Source organism: Equus caballus, chromosome 30, assembly GCF_041296265.1.
Source record: "Equus caballus isolate H_3958 breed thoroughbred chromosome 30, TB-T2T, whole genome shotgun sequence".
NCBI classification, from domain to species: domain Eukaryota; kingdom Metazoa; phylum Chordata; class Mammalia; order Perissodactyla; family Equidae; genus Equus; species Equus caballus.
Genome location: NC_091713.1, coordinates 36,812,472 through 36,825,752, shown reverse-complemented (window position 1 = coordinate 36,825,752; position 13,281 = coordinate 36,812,472). Strand labels below are relative to the sequence as shown.

The following is a 13,281-nucleotide window of genomic DNA, read 5'->3' as shown; positions in this document are numbered from 1 at the left end:
AGAGGAAGATTGGCACAGATGTTAGCTCAGGGCTAATCTTCTTCAAGCAAAAAAAAAAAAAGAAAGAAAGAAAGAAAAGAAGAAAGAAAGAACCTCCCTCTCTGCAGAGAAATTACTGTCCCCTTCTGACCTCAGTCCTCTCTTCTCTTCCGACCTCTTACCATTGTCCTAGGGCAGGGCAGGGATGGGGGGGCGTGGAAAGGAGGGAGGAAGGAGAAAAAGAAGAGACTAAGGGGAGGGAAGACGGAGGGGAAGGGGAGAGGGAGGGAGAGCATAGGGAAAGGGAGCTGGAAGCAGGAAGGAGACGCAGAGCAGAGGGGTGACGGCGGGCGTGAGGGGAAGGATTTGTGGGGTTGATGGAGCACCCACAGGAGCAGGTACCCCGCTGGGCACAGGGGACCCAGGGCGCGCGAGGGAGAAGCAGTCCTACTCTTGGGGCGACTGTCCTGGTGGTGGGACCAGAGTCAAACATAGTCCCACGGACGAGTGTGAAATGGCGGTTTGAGCTGGCATCCTGAAGGAGGGGGCAGCAGGCTGTCACCGTGACTCCAGCGCCTTCCCGCCCGGGGCAGCCCCTTCCTCCGCCTCCCACCCATCCTGAGCCTTTGCCCCAGGACCACCCAGACCCCACGTACACGGGCGAGAGGGGGCGGCTCCTCCCCAGCCCGTGGCCCGCCTCCCCCAGGTACTGGACGTCGCTGAGCAACCTGGTGGCGTCCCTGCTCAACTCCATCCGCTCCATCGCCTCGCTGCTCCTGCTACTCTTCCTCTTCATCATCATCTTCGCCCTGCTGGGCATGCAGCTCTTCGGCGGCAGGTACGACTTTGAGGACACGGAGGTGCGGCGGAGCAACTTCGACAACTTCCCGCAGGCCCTCATCAGCGTCTTCCAGGTGAGCTGCGCGCGGGTGCCGAGGCCCGCTTCCCGCCCTTCAAGTTCAGGGTGGGCGTCACCTCCTCCAAGGAGCCTTCTCTGATCTGCTGGTTTGAGTGTGATGCCCCTCTCCGGGCTGCCTCATCAGCCCCCGTGCTTCTCTCCGTTGGGATGGTTGCGCGTCTGTCTCCTCCACGCTCCTGAGGCTAGGAGCTGTGCCCAGCTTGTCCTCTTGTCTTCGTCCCTGGTGCCAGCAGAGTGCTGGCCCACAGTAGGGTGGTACTTAATGAGTGCACGGAGCTGGGGCGGGCTGGCAGTGCAGGTGCCTGCTGTCTCTCCCCGGCCAGCCCGTATCTCTCAGCGCAGAGTCAGACAGGGTGGGCTCTCCCTCCCCACGGCTGCAGAAGCCCCCAAGATACACAAATCATTGCTCACGGCAGAGGCACGGCTCGGCCAACGCTCCCTAGAAGTCAGCCAGGGAGCACGGCTGTGGCTGACCCAGAGACGCTCCCCTCCCTGGGAGCCAGTGCGCATGAGGAATGCCACCTCGTTGCTACCAGTTGGGAAGGGCAGTGTAAACAATCTCTTGGACCCACAGATGGCTTCACCCTCTCTCTCCTCGTTCACTGGGCATCGTGTCTTTGAAGGCACCTGACGTTTCACACTATTTCTGGCGGCTGCAATGGCAGGAGGCCCGGGCGGGTGCTGCACATTGAGCCCGAGCATCAAGAACAGGGCTCAGGGAAGCGGTGACCCCATGGGCCAACTCCTTGGTCCTAGAGAGCCAAGGATAAGATTTTCGATCATTGGAAGAGGTGCAGGGAGCAGAGCAGGGACCTGTCACCCTGGGCCAGGGGCGAGGAGGAAAGGGCTGGGGGGATTGGCAGAGTTGGAGGGGCCTGTGGACGATGTAGTCCCCACAGAAGGCTCTCAAGTCCATCCGTGTCACCCCACCATGGCCCCCTCTCCCTCTAGGTCCTGACAGGTGAGGACTGGAACTCCGTGATGTACAACGGAATCATGGCCTACGGCGGGCCGTCCTACCCCGGCATGTTCGTGTGCATTTATTTCATCATCCTTTTCGTCTGTGGCAACTGTATCCCCTGGGAGCAGGGTGCAGAGAAGAGCTCAGGGAGGGGGGTTGGGAGAGGGGCTTAAAACGGGGGTCACGGTGCCCGCTTGCCAGGCCCCAGGCCCTCTGGACAGAGGGGAGCTCCCAGGCTGATGGGGGAGTGGGAGATAGGACACAGCAAACGGCGAGAGCAGGTCTAGCTGCAGGAGGATTCCTCCCGCCGGGAGGTTAGAGAACCACAGGGCTGACTGGTTACAGGTGGGAAGAATAGTCCCAGAAGGGTGGGTGAGCCTGGGGCAGGTGGGAGGAAGGACAAGGCTGGGAGGAGCAGTGAGGATGGTGGGACGGCCTGGGCCAAAGGTTCGGAGGCAGATGTGGAGGGACCACAGCCAGGCAGACGGAGCCTGGGCAGACGGAGAGATGAGACGAGCAGATGGGAGGTGAGGTGGACGGGGCAGAGAGCGACAGTACCCCCTGCCCCGTGGAATCTGGTATTACGAGTAGGGGGAGGGAGGGGACCCTGCTCCTTGCGCTCCTGTGTGCCCAACGTGATTCTCACTGCAGTGCCTCCCTGGCCCCCTGGCCCAGACTGGGAGCTGAGATGGGTCCTGGCCAGGACGTGGACGGTAGTCAAGGCCTCAGTGGATTCAGGCCCCATCGCGGGTGCCCTCTGCAGGCAGGTCTCCCTGAGGATGCTCGTCCGTGTCCCTGGGCCCACGCCCTCCCACAGGGTGACCTTGGCAAGAGGGATTCCAATGACCCCACCAAGGGGGCAGGTTAAGTCCTGCCAACACGCGGGCAGGGTGGGACTCCGGCCCTGGAGGGTTCCTTCTCCCACGAGCCAAGGCTCCTTAGCTGGCCGCCCCCAGACATCCTGCTCAATGTCTTCCTGGCCATCGCCGTGGACAACCTGGCCGAGGCGGAGAGCCTGACTTCTGCCCAGAAGGCCAAGGCGGAGGAGAAAAAACGCAGGAAGATGTCCAAGTGAGTGCTGTGTCCTCGGCAGGGAGGGACCCGGACGCTCCGCCAGGCGGTGGCCTCCCATCTCTGGGCAGGAGGCTCCCTGGAGCCTGAGGGACAGGGTCTGAGCCACCCAGAGGGCAGATTTCTGCAGCCAGCAGGTCCAGGTGTGGCTGAAGTCCTATGAGGTGTCTCTAGAGGGGGGTGGCTAGAGGCAAGTCAACCACCAGACAGGCCTCAGGCCATGTGACGGCAGAGCTGGGCAGGGCGGGCTCGGGTACCCTGATGAGGGGTCCGGGAACTCTCCCAGACCCGCCACAGAGTCCCTGTGCTTCTTGGAGGGAGGCCTCTCCCCTTGCAGGGCCTCAGGCATCCCATCTGTGAAGTGGCCTTTACGATTCTCTCCATCCACGCCTGTCATTGGCCTCTCTGTAGCCTGGGGCCTCCTCTGGGGGTAGAAGCAGGACTGGTCTTCCGGACGGTGTTTCTCCAACTCTAGCTAACTGCAGACGAGTCCCTGGGGATCTTGTTAAAATGCTGACCCTGATGCTGGCAGTCGGGCATGGGGTCGAGGTCCTGCATTTCTAACCAGCTCCAGGAGGTGCCAAGGCTGCTGGCTGGAGCACCACCTTGAGTGGTTCCAGACAAGGGCCGCCCGCCTTCAATGCCTGTGCCCACTGGAACGGCCTGCCCATTCCTGGTGGAGGCAGGATGGGAAGAGAAAGGGAGAGAGACCAGACATTTCCAAAGAGTTGAGCCCCATCTTGGACCAAACCATGCTCCCACTTGTGGCGTCTTCATGACCCAGGTGCAAAGCCCCTTTCCACCCATCACCAGTCAAGGGACATCGAGTGTGGCTGGCCAGTGAGCCACACATAGCCACGGCCCCAAGCTGGGCCTCATGCCCTCTGGTTGCAGAGGAAGGACTTGCCCGGGGCCCACGGCCCCCTCCATTTGGTGGCCTACACTGCTCGCTCCTCCACAGAGCACCCTGGGCCCTCGGCACGGGATCCCCCCGAGGGTGTCGGCAGGCTGAGCAGATCTCCGAGAACTTTCTAGTTGGGCTTCCACTTTGGGTTTTCTTGGTTTATCAACCCAGGGGTCTCCCAACCCAGGGGTCTCCCAGACAAGTCGGAGGAGGAGAAGTCAGTGATGGCCAAGAAGCTGGAACAGAAACCCAAGGGCGAGGGCATCCCCACCACCGCCAAGGTGAGACTTTCCTGTCAGGTATTTTCAGAGGGAGGATGGGGAAGGGACTCCGAACGTCCCCTGGCTCAGCCCTGCACCTAGGCTGCTGGGGGGCTGGGCTGGGAGCAAGGACAGTGGCTCTCGGCCTGGTTATCAGCCAGGTGCTGGCTGGCATCACCCTCCACTCGCTGAGGGGAGCCAATGGCTACAGCTCCTGCAGTGGGTCCTGGTACTGAGAGGCAAAGATGCCCCAACTGGGAACCAGATTTCCTCAGAGTTCCAGCTTCCTACCCAGTCAAGTTGTTCCCCCCCGACCCACCCCACCACGTGACGCGCCCTTGCTCCATTGAGAAGCCCAGGCTGGCTTCCCCCCATTCCCAGCCTCGCTTGTCCCAGACTGGCTCTGCTCAGCCTTCCTGGAGGCAGAGGGAGCGGCGCTCAAAGGGTCAGAGAACTGGGCGTGGGGCTCCCGGCCTGGGGGGCTCAGCTCTTCTGGAGAGATAAGCAGGGGTGTAGCACACAGGCTCAGACGGGCTGGGGTCCTGGCTTTGCCACGTGGTAGCAACCTGTCCGACATTTCTGAGCTCGGCTTCTCATCTGTAAAAGGGGAATGATCCTCTTCCCTATCCTTCCGGCTGGAGGGACGATCACAAGAGCCGAAACCTACGCTGGCCTCCAGTAAATGTCCAGTAAGTGGAAACCACAGCTTTTCTCTTCCTCATCGTCTTCACTGTGTTCCTTCCTCCAGCTGAAAGTCGATGAGTTTGAATCTAATGTCAACGAGGTGAAGGATCCCTACCCCTCGGCTGACTTCCCAGGTGAGCCTCCCGGGATTATGGGGGCTGCTGGGGTGATTTCTCCCCACCCACCATCTCCTGTGTGTCCCCCGCCTGGACCCCTCCACGAAGGGACCAGGACACAGAGACACCCCACTGCACCTCGTCATGCAAGTAAGCTACCTGCCAGCCGGCCTCTCCCTCCAACATGCACGATAGAAACATCCACACATTCTATTTTCATCAAATCCAGCAAGTATTTGTTGAGTGCCAGCTCCGCGCTTCAGTGCTGAGGACTGTTTTCAAGGAGCACAGAGACTCGTGGGTCCACGAGACTTGCATTCCACCCACACAGAGCGGATAGAGATGAACGTGCATCCAACCACGTGGTGCAAGAGATGGGCAGGGTCCTCTCCATCCAGTGTCCAGCAGGGCTGGGGGCCAGACTGAGACAGGGATAAACAGAACCGTGACTTGCATTGTGGGAAAATCTGGATGGAGACAAGGGCAGCGTGGGAGGGAGGATGGATAAGACACAGCCATGGATAAATAACACACATCTCGTAAATGCAAATGACCAGTGGCTGCTGCAGAAACCCCTTTCTTCTGTACCCAGGAGGGCACACATGGAGGGAGCAGAGCCCACTGGGCTCACGCTCAAAGGCTGCCTGGAAGAGCCCCCGTGCCCCAGAGCTCTGGGGTCTCTCTTAGCTCATCACGGGTCCTCGGGAGCGCTGGGTCACGGGTGCGAGGCCACGTCTATCTGTGGAATCAGCCAGTTAGCATCCGTTTGTCCCAGTGGCTGTAAGCTCTTGGGGCACTTTCTGTGCTCCAAATGGCACAGTGTTAGCCCAGAGGGGGCTCGATTGAATGAATGAATGAATGAATGAATGAATACACAAAAGGATTTTGCAAAGCGAGGTGTGGGGAGAATGGAGCTGGTATAGATAAGACTAATAATACTGCTTCCAATTCCTGTAGAGATGGATGTTTGGGATTTAGAATGATTCATCTGAGATGTTTCAACTAATGACTACCACCTAGCAGACGGAGTGGCTGATGCCCAGGTGGGAGGGTGGCAGATCCAGGAAATCCACGGTGGGAGGAAGGGGAAGGGACTGGAAGAAGTGGGGGCGGGTGGAGGGTAGGGAGGATGTGGGGATGTGGGGTGGGCAGTTGGAAGAGATTTCTTACCAAGGCAGTTGAGTACGTTTATCCTGCTTCTTTCCAAAAAGAATGTGCAACGGCTGACAACATAGGATAAGTACAAGGAAATTAACAAAGTGGGCACAGACAGAGGAAATCAGAATTATGGGGGAAAAAGAAAGCAAATATGCTAAGTTTAAGAATTAACAGTCTCAGGGCCGGCCCGGTGGTGCAGCCGTTAAGTTCACACGTTCCGCTCTGGTAGCCTGGAGTTCGTCGGTTCAGATCCCGGGCACAGACATACACACCGCTTACCAAGCCATGCTGTGGCAGGCATCCCACATATAAAGTAGAGGAAGATGGGCACTGATGTTAGCTCAGGGCCAATCTTCCTCAAAAAAAAAAAAAAAAAAAAAAAGAATAAGAAGGAACAGTCTCTGTGATTAAGCCTAAGCTGTGCCTCTGGGGTCCTTGGCAGCTGGGACAAGGTGAGACGTGTCATCTTAGGACACTCATTGTGAGGAAGAAGAAACGGGGTCTCTGGTGGAGCTGAGAACCTGTGCAGGCTGCCAGGATGGAGAGAGCAGAATCCAGTGGCCCTGGGCTTCCCTGAGGGACTCTGCCCGGGGGTGGCAGGGGTACGGAGGAGGTGGCTGAGGGTTCAGGGAGCCAAGGGACTGAGCAAGAGTTGCAAGATGAGGGGCACCCCAGCTTTTGACAGTGCCCCCTGGTCTGATCGCTGGATCCCCCCACTGGAGCTGAGGACCTCCAGCACTCAGCTCCCTGTGTGAGGCCATGAGACCCAGCAAATGAGCCTGGAGGGTGGGTCCCTCTCTTCCTCCTCTCCCCTCTCCCACCCCAGGATCGGCCTCGGGACTGGGGACTGGCTGGAGCTCAAGAAATATTGACTATTTTTTCATGCTGGCGGTTCCTCCCTGAAATGCTATTTTTAGAATCCTAGCCCAGGAGAGGACCTAAACCTCCATTTATTTCAATGAGCCTCCGCCCCTCATCAATTTCACAAACTGGGAAGCTGGAGCTCAGGAAGGACAGAGACTCTCCCAGCACGCACAGCAAGTCAGGGGCCGAGCCAGGACCAGAATCCAGGTCTCATCGAAGCAGGGTCCCCCGTCCCTCAGCCGTTTGTGAGCATTTGAGATGGTGTGAGTCCAGCCCCGAGACAGAAGATGCAACAGCGAGGCTCCTTGGCCTTGCTCCTGGCCCCACATCTGGAAGGTTCTGGGCCTGCCTCACTTATTCCTGGCGGTTCAAACCCGCTTGCTGCGGGGAAAGGGAGATGCCTGGGCTGGACTCTGCTGACATCCTCGTGTCCTGCACAGGCCTGTGCCACCTTTGCTTGCCTGCTGCTGGGGTTCATGGTTGGGTTCAGAGCACAGAACCTGGGGGAGCAGTAAAGGATGGAAAGATGCCCCTGATTTCTCTCTCTCCCCTCCCCACAGGGGATGATGAAGAAGATGAGCCCGAGATCCCAGTGAGCCCCCGACCACGCCCCCTGGCTGAGCTGCAGCTGAAGGAGAAGGCAGTGCCCATTCCAGAAGCCAGCTCCTTCTTCATCTTCAGCCCCACCAACAAGTGGGTGGTCCCTTGGCTGCTGTGCAGGGTGATTGACGGGGCTCTCAGAGAGGGCTGCCTCCTTCTCCCGATTCTCTGGGCCTATAATTACACCATGAGAAACTCATTCCTTTAGCTAAAGATCTTGCGCCCTGTTTAAAATGCTAGTATCTCTGGGACGAGCAATGCTTTAAACCGTATCAGTTCCTTACACCTAGAGGGATTGTGGACATTGGTTCCTCTCCAAGAGCAATTTTAGACAGGACAAGGGGGTGGGAGCCGCGGGAAGCTGTAGTTCTCATTGGCTTCACGATTTTACCGTTAAATATACTTACACTACAGTCTCCATGGAGTTTCATCCATCTGCCTCATGGATGGAGACCAGCCTGCCCCGTTCTTTGGGTGGGAAAGCCATGGGGTGGCGGTGGAGTGTTGGGGGAGGAGCAGGTGGTTGGAGGGTCTTGGTTGGGAGGTGGGACTAAGGCTGATGGAAGAGAGTGAGCGGCAGGGCCCCTGCGTGTCCAGCCAGAGGACCACCCAGAAGCAGGCTATCCTTTCCCACTGCCCTGGGAGGGAGGGATCCAGTGTCACTCTGCAGGACAGAGGCTGGTGAGGCCTGAGCGCCCAGTAGCTCACGGCTCCCCACCCCTCCTCCAACCGCAGGATCCGTGTCTTTTGTCATCGCATCGTCAATGCCACCTGGTTCACCAACTTCATCCTGCTCTTCATTCTGCTCAGCAGTGCTGCGCTGGCTGCTGAGGACCCCATCCGGGCCGAGTCTGTGAGAAATCAGGTGATGGCAGGCCCGCACCCTCTGCCAGATCAACACCCCTCTCTACTCCAGGCCTAGGCCGCCTGCACACCTCACTCTGGTGCTTAGAATTCAGCTATCTCCTCTATGTGGCTGTAAGCATCAGAGTTTCTTAGAGTTTAAATCCTTGAAGAGCCAAGACTGCCCAATCCACTCCTTCTGAACAGTGTTGTCACAGCACATGGCGCAGACGGGCTCTTGTTGCCGGGTTTTAATGAGAACGGTGATGGTTATGATGGTGGCAGTGGTGGTAATGGTGATGATGGTGGTGGTAATGGTGATGATGGTGGTGGTGGTGATGGCAATGATGGTGTTGGTGGTGATGATGATGGTGGTGGCGATGGTGGTGGTGACAGTAGTGGTGGTGATGGTGATGATGGTGATGATAGTGATGGTGATGTTGATGATGATGGTGGTGATGGTGATGGTGGTGAGGGTGATAGTGTTGATGGTGATGGTAGTGATGGTGATGGTGATGATGGTGATGGTAGTGATGGTGATGGTGATGATGGTGATGGTGGTGATGGTGATGGTGGTGATGGTGATGGTAGTGATGGTGATGGTGGTGATGGTGATGGTAGTGATGGTGATGGTGGTAATGGTGATGGTTGTGATAGTGATGGTGATGGTGGTGATGGTGATGGTAGTGATGGTGATGGTGGTGATGGTGATGGTTGTGATAGTGATGGTGATGGTAGTGATGGTGATGGTGGTGATGGTGATGGTAGTGATGGTGATGGTGATGGTAGTGATGGTGATGGTGGTGATGGTGATGGTAGTGATGGTGATGGTGGTAATGGTGATGGTTGTGATAGTGATGGTGATGGTGGTGATGGTGATGGTAGTGATGGTGATGGTGGTAATGGCGATGGTTGTGATAGTGATGGTGATGGTGGTGATGGAGATGGTAGTGATGGTGATGGTGATGGTAGTGATGGTGATGTTGATGATAGTGATGATGATGTTGATGATGATAGTGGTGGTGATGGTGATAGTGTTGATGGTGATGGTAGTGACGGTGATGGTGGTAATGGTGATGGTTGTGATAGTGATGGTGATGGTGGTGATGGTTGTGATAGTGATGGTGATGGTGGTAATGGTGATGGTTGGGATAGTGATGGTGATGGTGGTGATGGTGATGGTAGTGATGGTGATGGTGATGGTGATGGTAATGATGATGGTGATGAAGACAATGATATCATTGTTTCCCCCTTCCTCTCACTGACTTCTCTCTCCCCTGCCCTGTCACCAGATCCTTGGGTATTTTGACATCGCGTTCACTTCTGTCTTCACTGTGGAGATTGTCCTCAAGGTGAGTGAAGGCCTCGGGACAGCCTGGGCGAGGGGTGTCTCTGGGCCAGGGAACCAGACCTGATGTGGCTCTAAGTTACGCACGCTGCACTCACTCAGGGGCTGGGTTGCAGGGATGGGGACAAAGCGAGAAGAAGGCAGAGAGCAGCAGGGAAAGACTCACAGCTCCCAGACGACCAGATGGGGTGTCAGCTCATAAGCTGCAGCGAGCGGGCGAGCAGGTGGCTGGGTGGAGACGTGAAGGACAGCAAGCCTGCCACCTGCGCACCACTCGCCAGAGCACGGTCCATGTCTGTGAGGCCTTGGGCATTTTCCTTCCATGTTGGAGGCACAGTTGGCCCAAGAGTAGACCCGGGGAGCTGTGATTTACTCTTAGACCTTTGTTACCGACGGCTCAAAGGCCCCTCCCTCCTGGAGTCCCCAGAGAAGCGACTGTTGTCCTGGGTTGATAGCTCTGCCCTATGGTGCCTCCCACTCCCTGTCTACAGCCTCTCACTGCTCTCCTGTTCTCAAGGTGGACCTGCTGCATTCACACCATCACAGTGGAGGGACTGGGGGCAAAGGGGGGACCCATCTGTGACTGAGACCCAGTTGCCCAGCTTCATTCTTCCTCACGAACAAGGAGGGGAGGGGGAGCCGTGCGGGAGGAGCAGGCCCAGAGCAGGCTGCAGCACAAAATCAGGCCGGCCCCTTATTTCAGAGCCCCGACTACTAAAGGAGTTTAGCGGAGGGAGGTGGTGGCTTCCCTGAGTCCAGGAGGACTTCCTGAGGTGGTGGCATTCGAGGTAGACCTGGACGTTAGACAGGACTTCATCAGGGAGGGACAGCAGAGGCAGTGCAGGCCATCAGAGCGATGGCAAATGTGTTGTAAAGAGACGTTTGGGACACGCTCAGAGAGGGGACAGTGGCCCCTCTGGCTGGGATACAGCACTCGTATGGGGAGGCCTGCCTTCTGAGGCTGGGAAGGTGGGCTGAGATGAAATCACCTTGAACGCCAGGAAAGGCTTCAGCCCCATCAGCCTTTAAGAGCATCATGTGTTTGTGCAAAGGGCCTGGGAGACGATGAGAGACGATAGGGAAGAAGCCGAGAGGTGAGAGACGGGGACGCAGGAGGCAGAGGGGGTGGGGGCCTGGTGAAGATCTCAGGCCCTTGAGGGGCGCCCAGCCTGACTCAGCCATCCTTAGGACGGAGGTGACTTCCAAAGACGCTTTCCAGGGAGGAGGCGGGGCAGGATTTTATCAGGTCCCCCGGGGATGCAGGAGGGCCTGGGCTCCCGTGCTCTGTGGCTCCGCGGGGAAGAGGACCGGGGCTCCCTATGGCCTCTGACCAAAGAGACGGGCTCAGAGAGCGACGGCTGGCATAAGAGGTCCCCACGCTTCCAGAACTGACAGCAGAGAGCTGGGGGAGCCCTAGGACACGGCCAGGAGGGGAGTGAAGGAGAGAGAGCTTCCGGCCACTGCTGGCCTCCACGCTTGCTCTCCGGGAGCGGACGGAGGCGAATCTCCCCTCCACGAGCTCTTCTTTGCAGGACAGGCCTGCTCCCAAGCTCCTCCCACCCAGGTTGCTCCTCTCTCCCCAGATGACCACCTACGGCGCCTTCCTGCACAAGGGCTCCTTCTGCCGCAACTACTTCAACATCCTGGACCTGGTGGTGGTGGCTGTCTCCCTCATCTCCATGGGACTTGAGTGAGCAGTGGCAGGGGCTGGCCCGGGCATGGACCCCCCCCGCTTGGCTCCATCCCAGGGCTTCAGAGCAGGAGGCCCACCCGTTGTTCGTTGGTGGGCGCCAAGCCGCAAGGGGAGGGTTTCTCAGGGCCACTGATGAGGGTCCCCTGGGGTCATCACCTACAGGGCGGAAGAGACAGTGCTAAGTGGGCACAGCTGTGTGCTGGGGACGAGCAGGGAGGGCAGAGAGAAGGCAGGCGGTCCCCCAGCTGCCCTGCGGGGAGCACAGCCCCTGCCTTGGGGTCGCTCTCCGAGGGATGGGAGAGGCAGCCCGTAGCCGTGGTAGAGAAATCCCTTGTGGTGCTGATGGTGCACCACAGAGAGAACTGGCCCCGTGAGCAGGGGCAGCTGATCCTGGAGTCTGACATACCCGGCTTCCGGGGAGGGTGGGGGAAGATGGCGGTGTTTTCAGGCAGAGAGCCGGCAGGTGTGGGGGCTGGAGCAGGAGGCAGGTGTGGGAGCTGGAGCAGCCGCCCTTGGTCCCCTGCTACCTCCCCAGGTCCAGCGCCATCTCGGTGGTGAAAATCCTTAGGGTGCTGAGGGTGCTACGACCTCTCCGAGCCATCAACCGAGCCAAAGGGCTGAAGGTGAGAGGCCTGGGCAGGACCCCCAAGAGGAGGAGAGGGGCTGCATGGGCCGGACCCCAGGAACCTGAGCCCGCCTTTGCTGGGGCGCCCGTCTCGTCCCCTTTGCCAAACAGGAATGAGGATGGGGCTGGGCAGTACCATCTCGCCCCGCCCCTGAGCCCCTCCGCCTCCGGCGAGCTGGGGCCAGCCAGCCTTGCACCCCCGGGCCCCCGTCAGTGGGGTAGCGAGGGGGCACGGTGCCAACCCGCCTCCCTCCCCAGCACGTGGTGCAGTGCGTGTTCGTGGCCATCCGCACCATCGGGAACATCGTGCTGGTCACCACGCTCCTGCAGTTCATGTTTGCCTGCATCGGCGTCCAGCTCTTCAAGGTGAGCCTCGCCTGCCCCACGGCCTCCCCTCCGTCCCCAGCGCTGCGGCCGGCTCTCAGGCCAAGGCGAGAGCCGGTCCACTCCCCCTCTAAGCAAAGGGAGCCCCGAACCGTGAAATCAGACATCTTGGACTGCACAGTCTTGAGGCTAAGCTCTCTCGAGTCTGGATGCAATCTGCTCGGTTTCCCTCCATGGCCCCTGTGGCCCGCCGGCCGCCGTCGCCGTTGTAGCTGCCGTCTTCCCAGCTCTCCGTGAGGATGAGGGCCCCACAGCCACCCCTCCTGGTTTTCAGCCTTGGTCCCCCCTTCCATCCTGCCAGCATGTCTAGAACATGCTCCCCACCCAACCCCATCTTCAGCTGGGCCTCTGCGCCCCACGCTCCCGGCTGGTGGGTCTGGCATCGTTCATCTCCCCCAGGAGCTGCTGAGGGTGGGTGTCCATCCTTTCGCATCAGGGAGCCGACCTCCCTCTCTTCTCACTTTCCTGGGAGAACCCGGCTGCTCAGTCCCTCTCTGGGAACCAGCCCTACGAGGGTGTGCCTCCCTCCAAGCCGATTCCTGGATGCCTCTGGCTTTCAGACCATCACCAGGACAGGGAAGTTGATACCTGAGAACACCCTGCCTGCTCTCATGACCCAACCTGCTCCTGCCCCCAGAGCGCAGTCTTTTAAAATTGCAGCTATCTAATCTCAGTCCAACTTAGACATGCAGTGACATCATCATACAGTCATTCGTTCATTCAACAAACATTTACGGAGGCTTTTTCTGGGCCAGGGCCTCTGCTGGGGCTGAGAGGGTTGTGAAGCAAACCCCACAAGTCCTTCCCTGTAGGCTGGGAGCAGGTTTTGGGGAGAGCAGTCAGGGTGGGGGTCCCAGAGGACCTTTGAGGGG

The 13,281-nt window shown here is 58.6% G+C and overlaps 1 protein-coding gene across 1 annotated transcript in view; it reads left to right on the top strand.

Moving 5' to 3' along the window:
• Nucleotides 1-13,281, top strand: part of CACNA1S (calcium voltage-gated channel subunit alpha1 S) — a 65,939-nt gene that overhangs the window by 29,298 nt on the left and 23,360 nt on the right. The window contains exons 12-22 of the mRNA XM_023632431.2: nt 686-893; nt 1,850-1,970; nt 2,816-2,930; nt 4,022-4,115; nt 4,843-4,912; nt 7,477-7,609; nt 8,252-8,381; nt 9,652-9,711; nt 11,291-11,397; nt 11,936-12,023; nt 12,284-12,391. Of these exons, the coding sequence (XP_023488199.1) occupies nt 686-893; nt 1,850-1,970; nt 2,816-2,930; nt 4,022-4,115; nt 4,843-4,912; nt 7,477-7,609; nt 8,252-8,381; nt 9,652-9,711; nt 11,291-11,397; nt 11,936-12,023; nt 12,284-12,391 (1,234 nt within the window). The remainder of the gene's footprint in view (nt 1-685; nt 894-1,849; nt 1,971-2,815; nt 2,931-4,021; nt 4,116-4,842; nt 4,913-7,476; nt 7,610-8,251; nt 8,382-9,651; nt 9,712-11,290; nt 11,398-11,935; nt 12,024-12,283; nt 12,392-13,281) is intronic.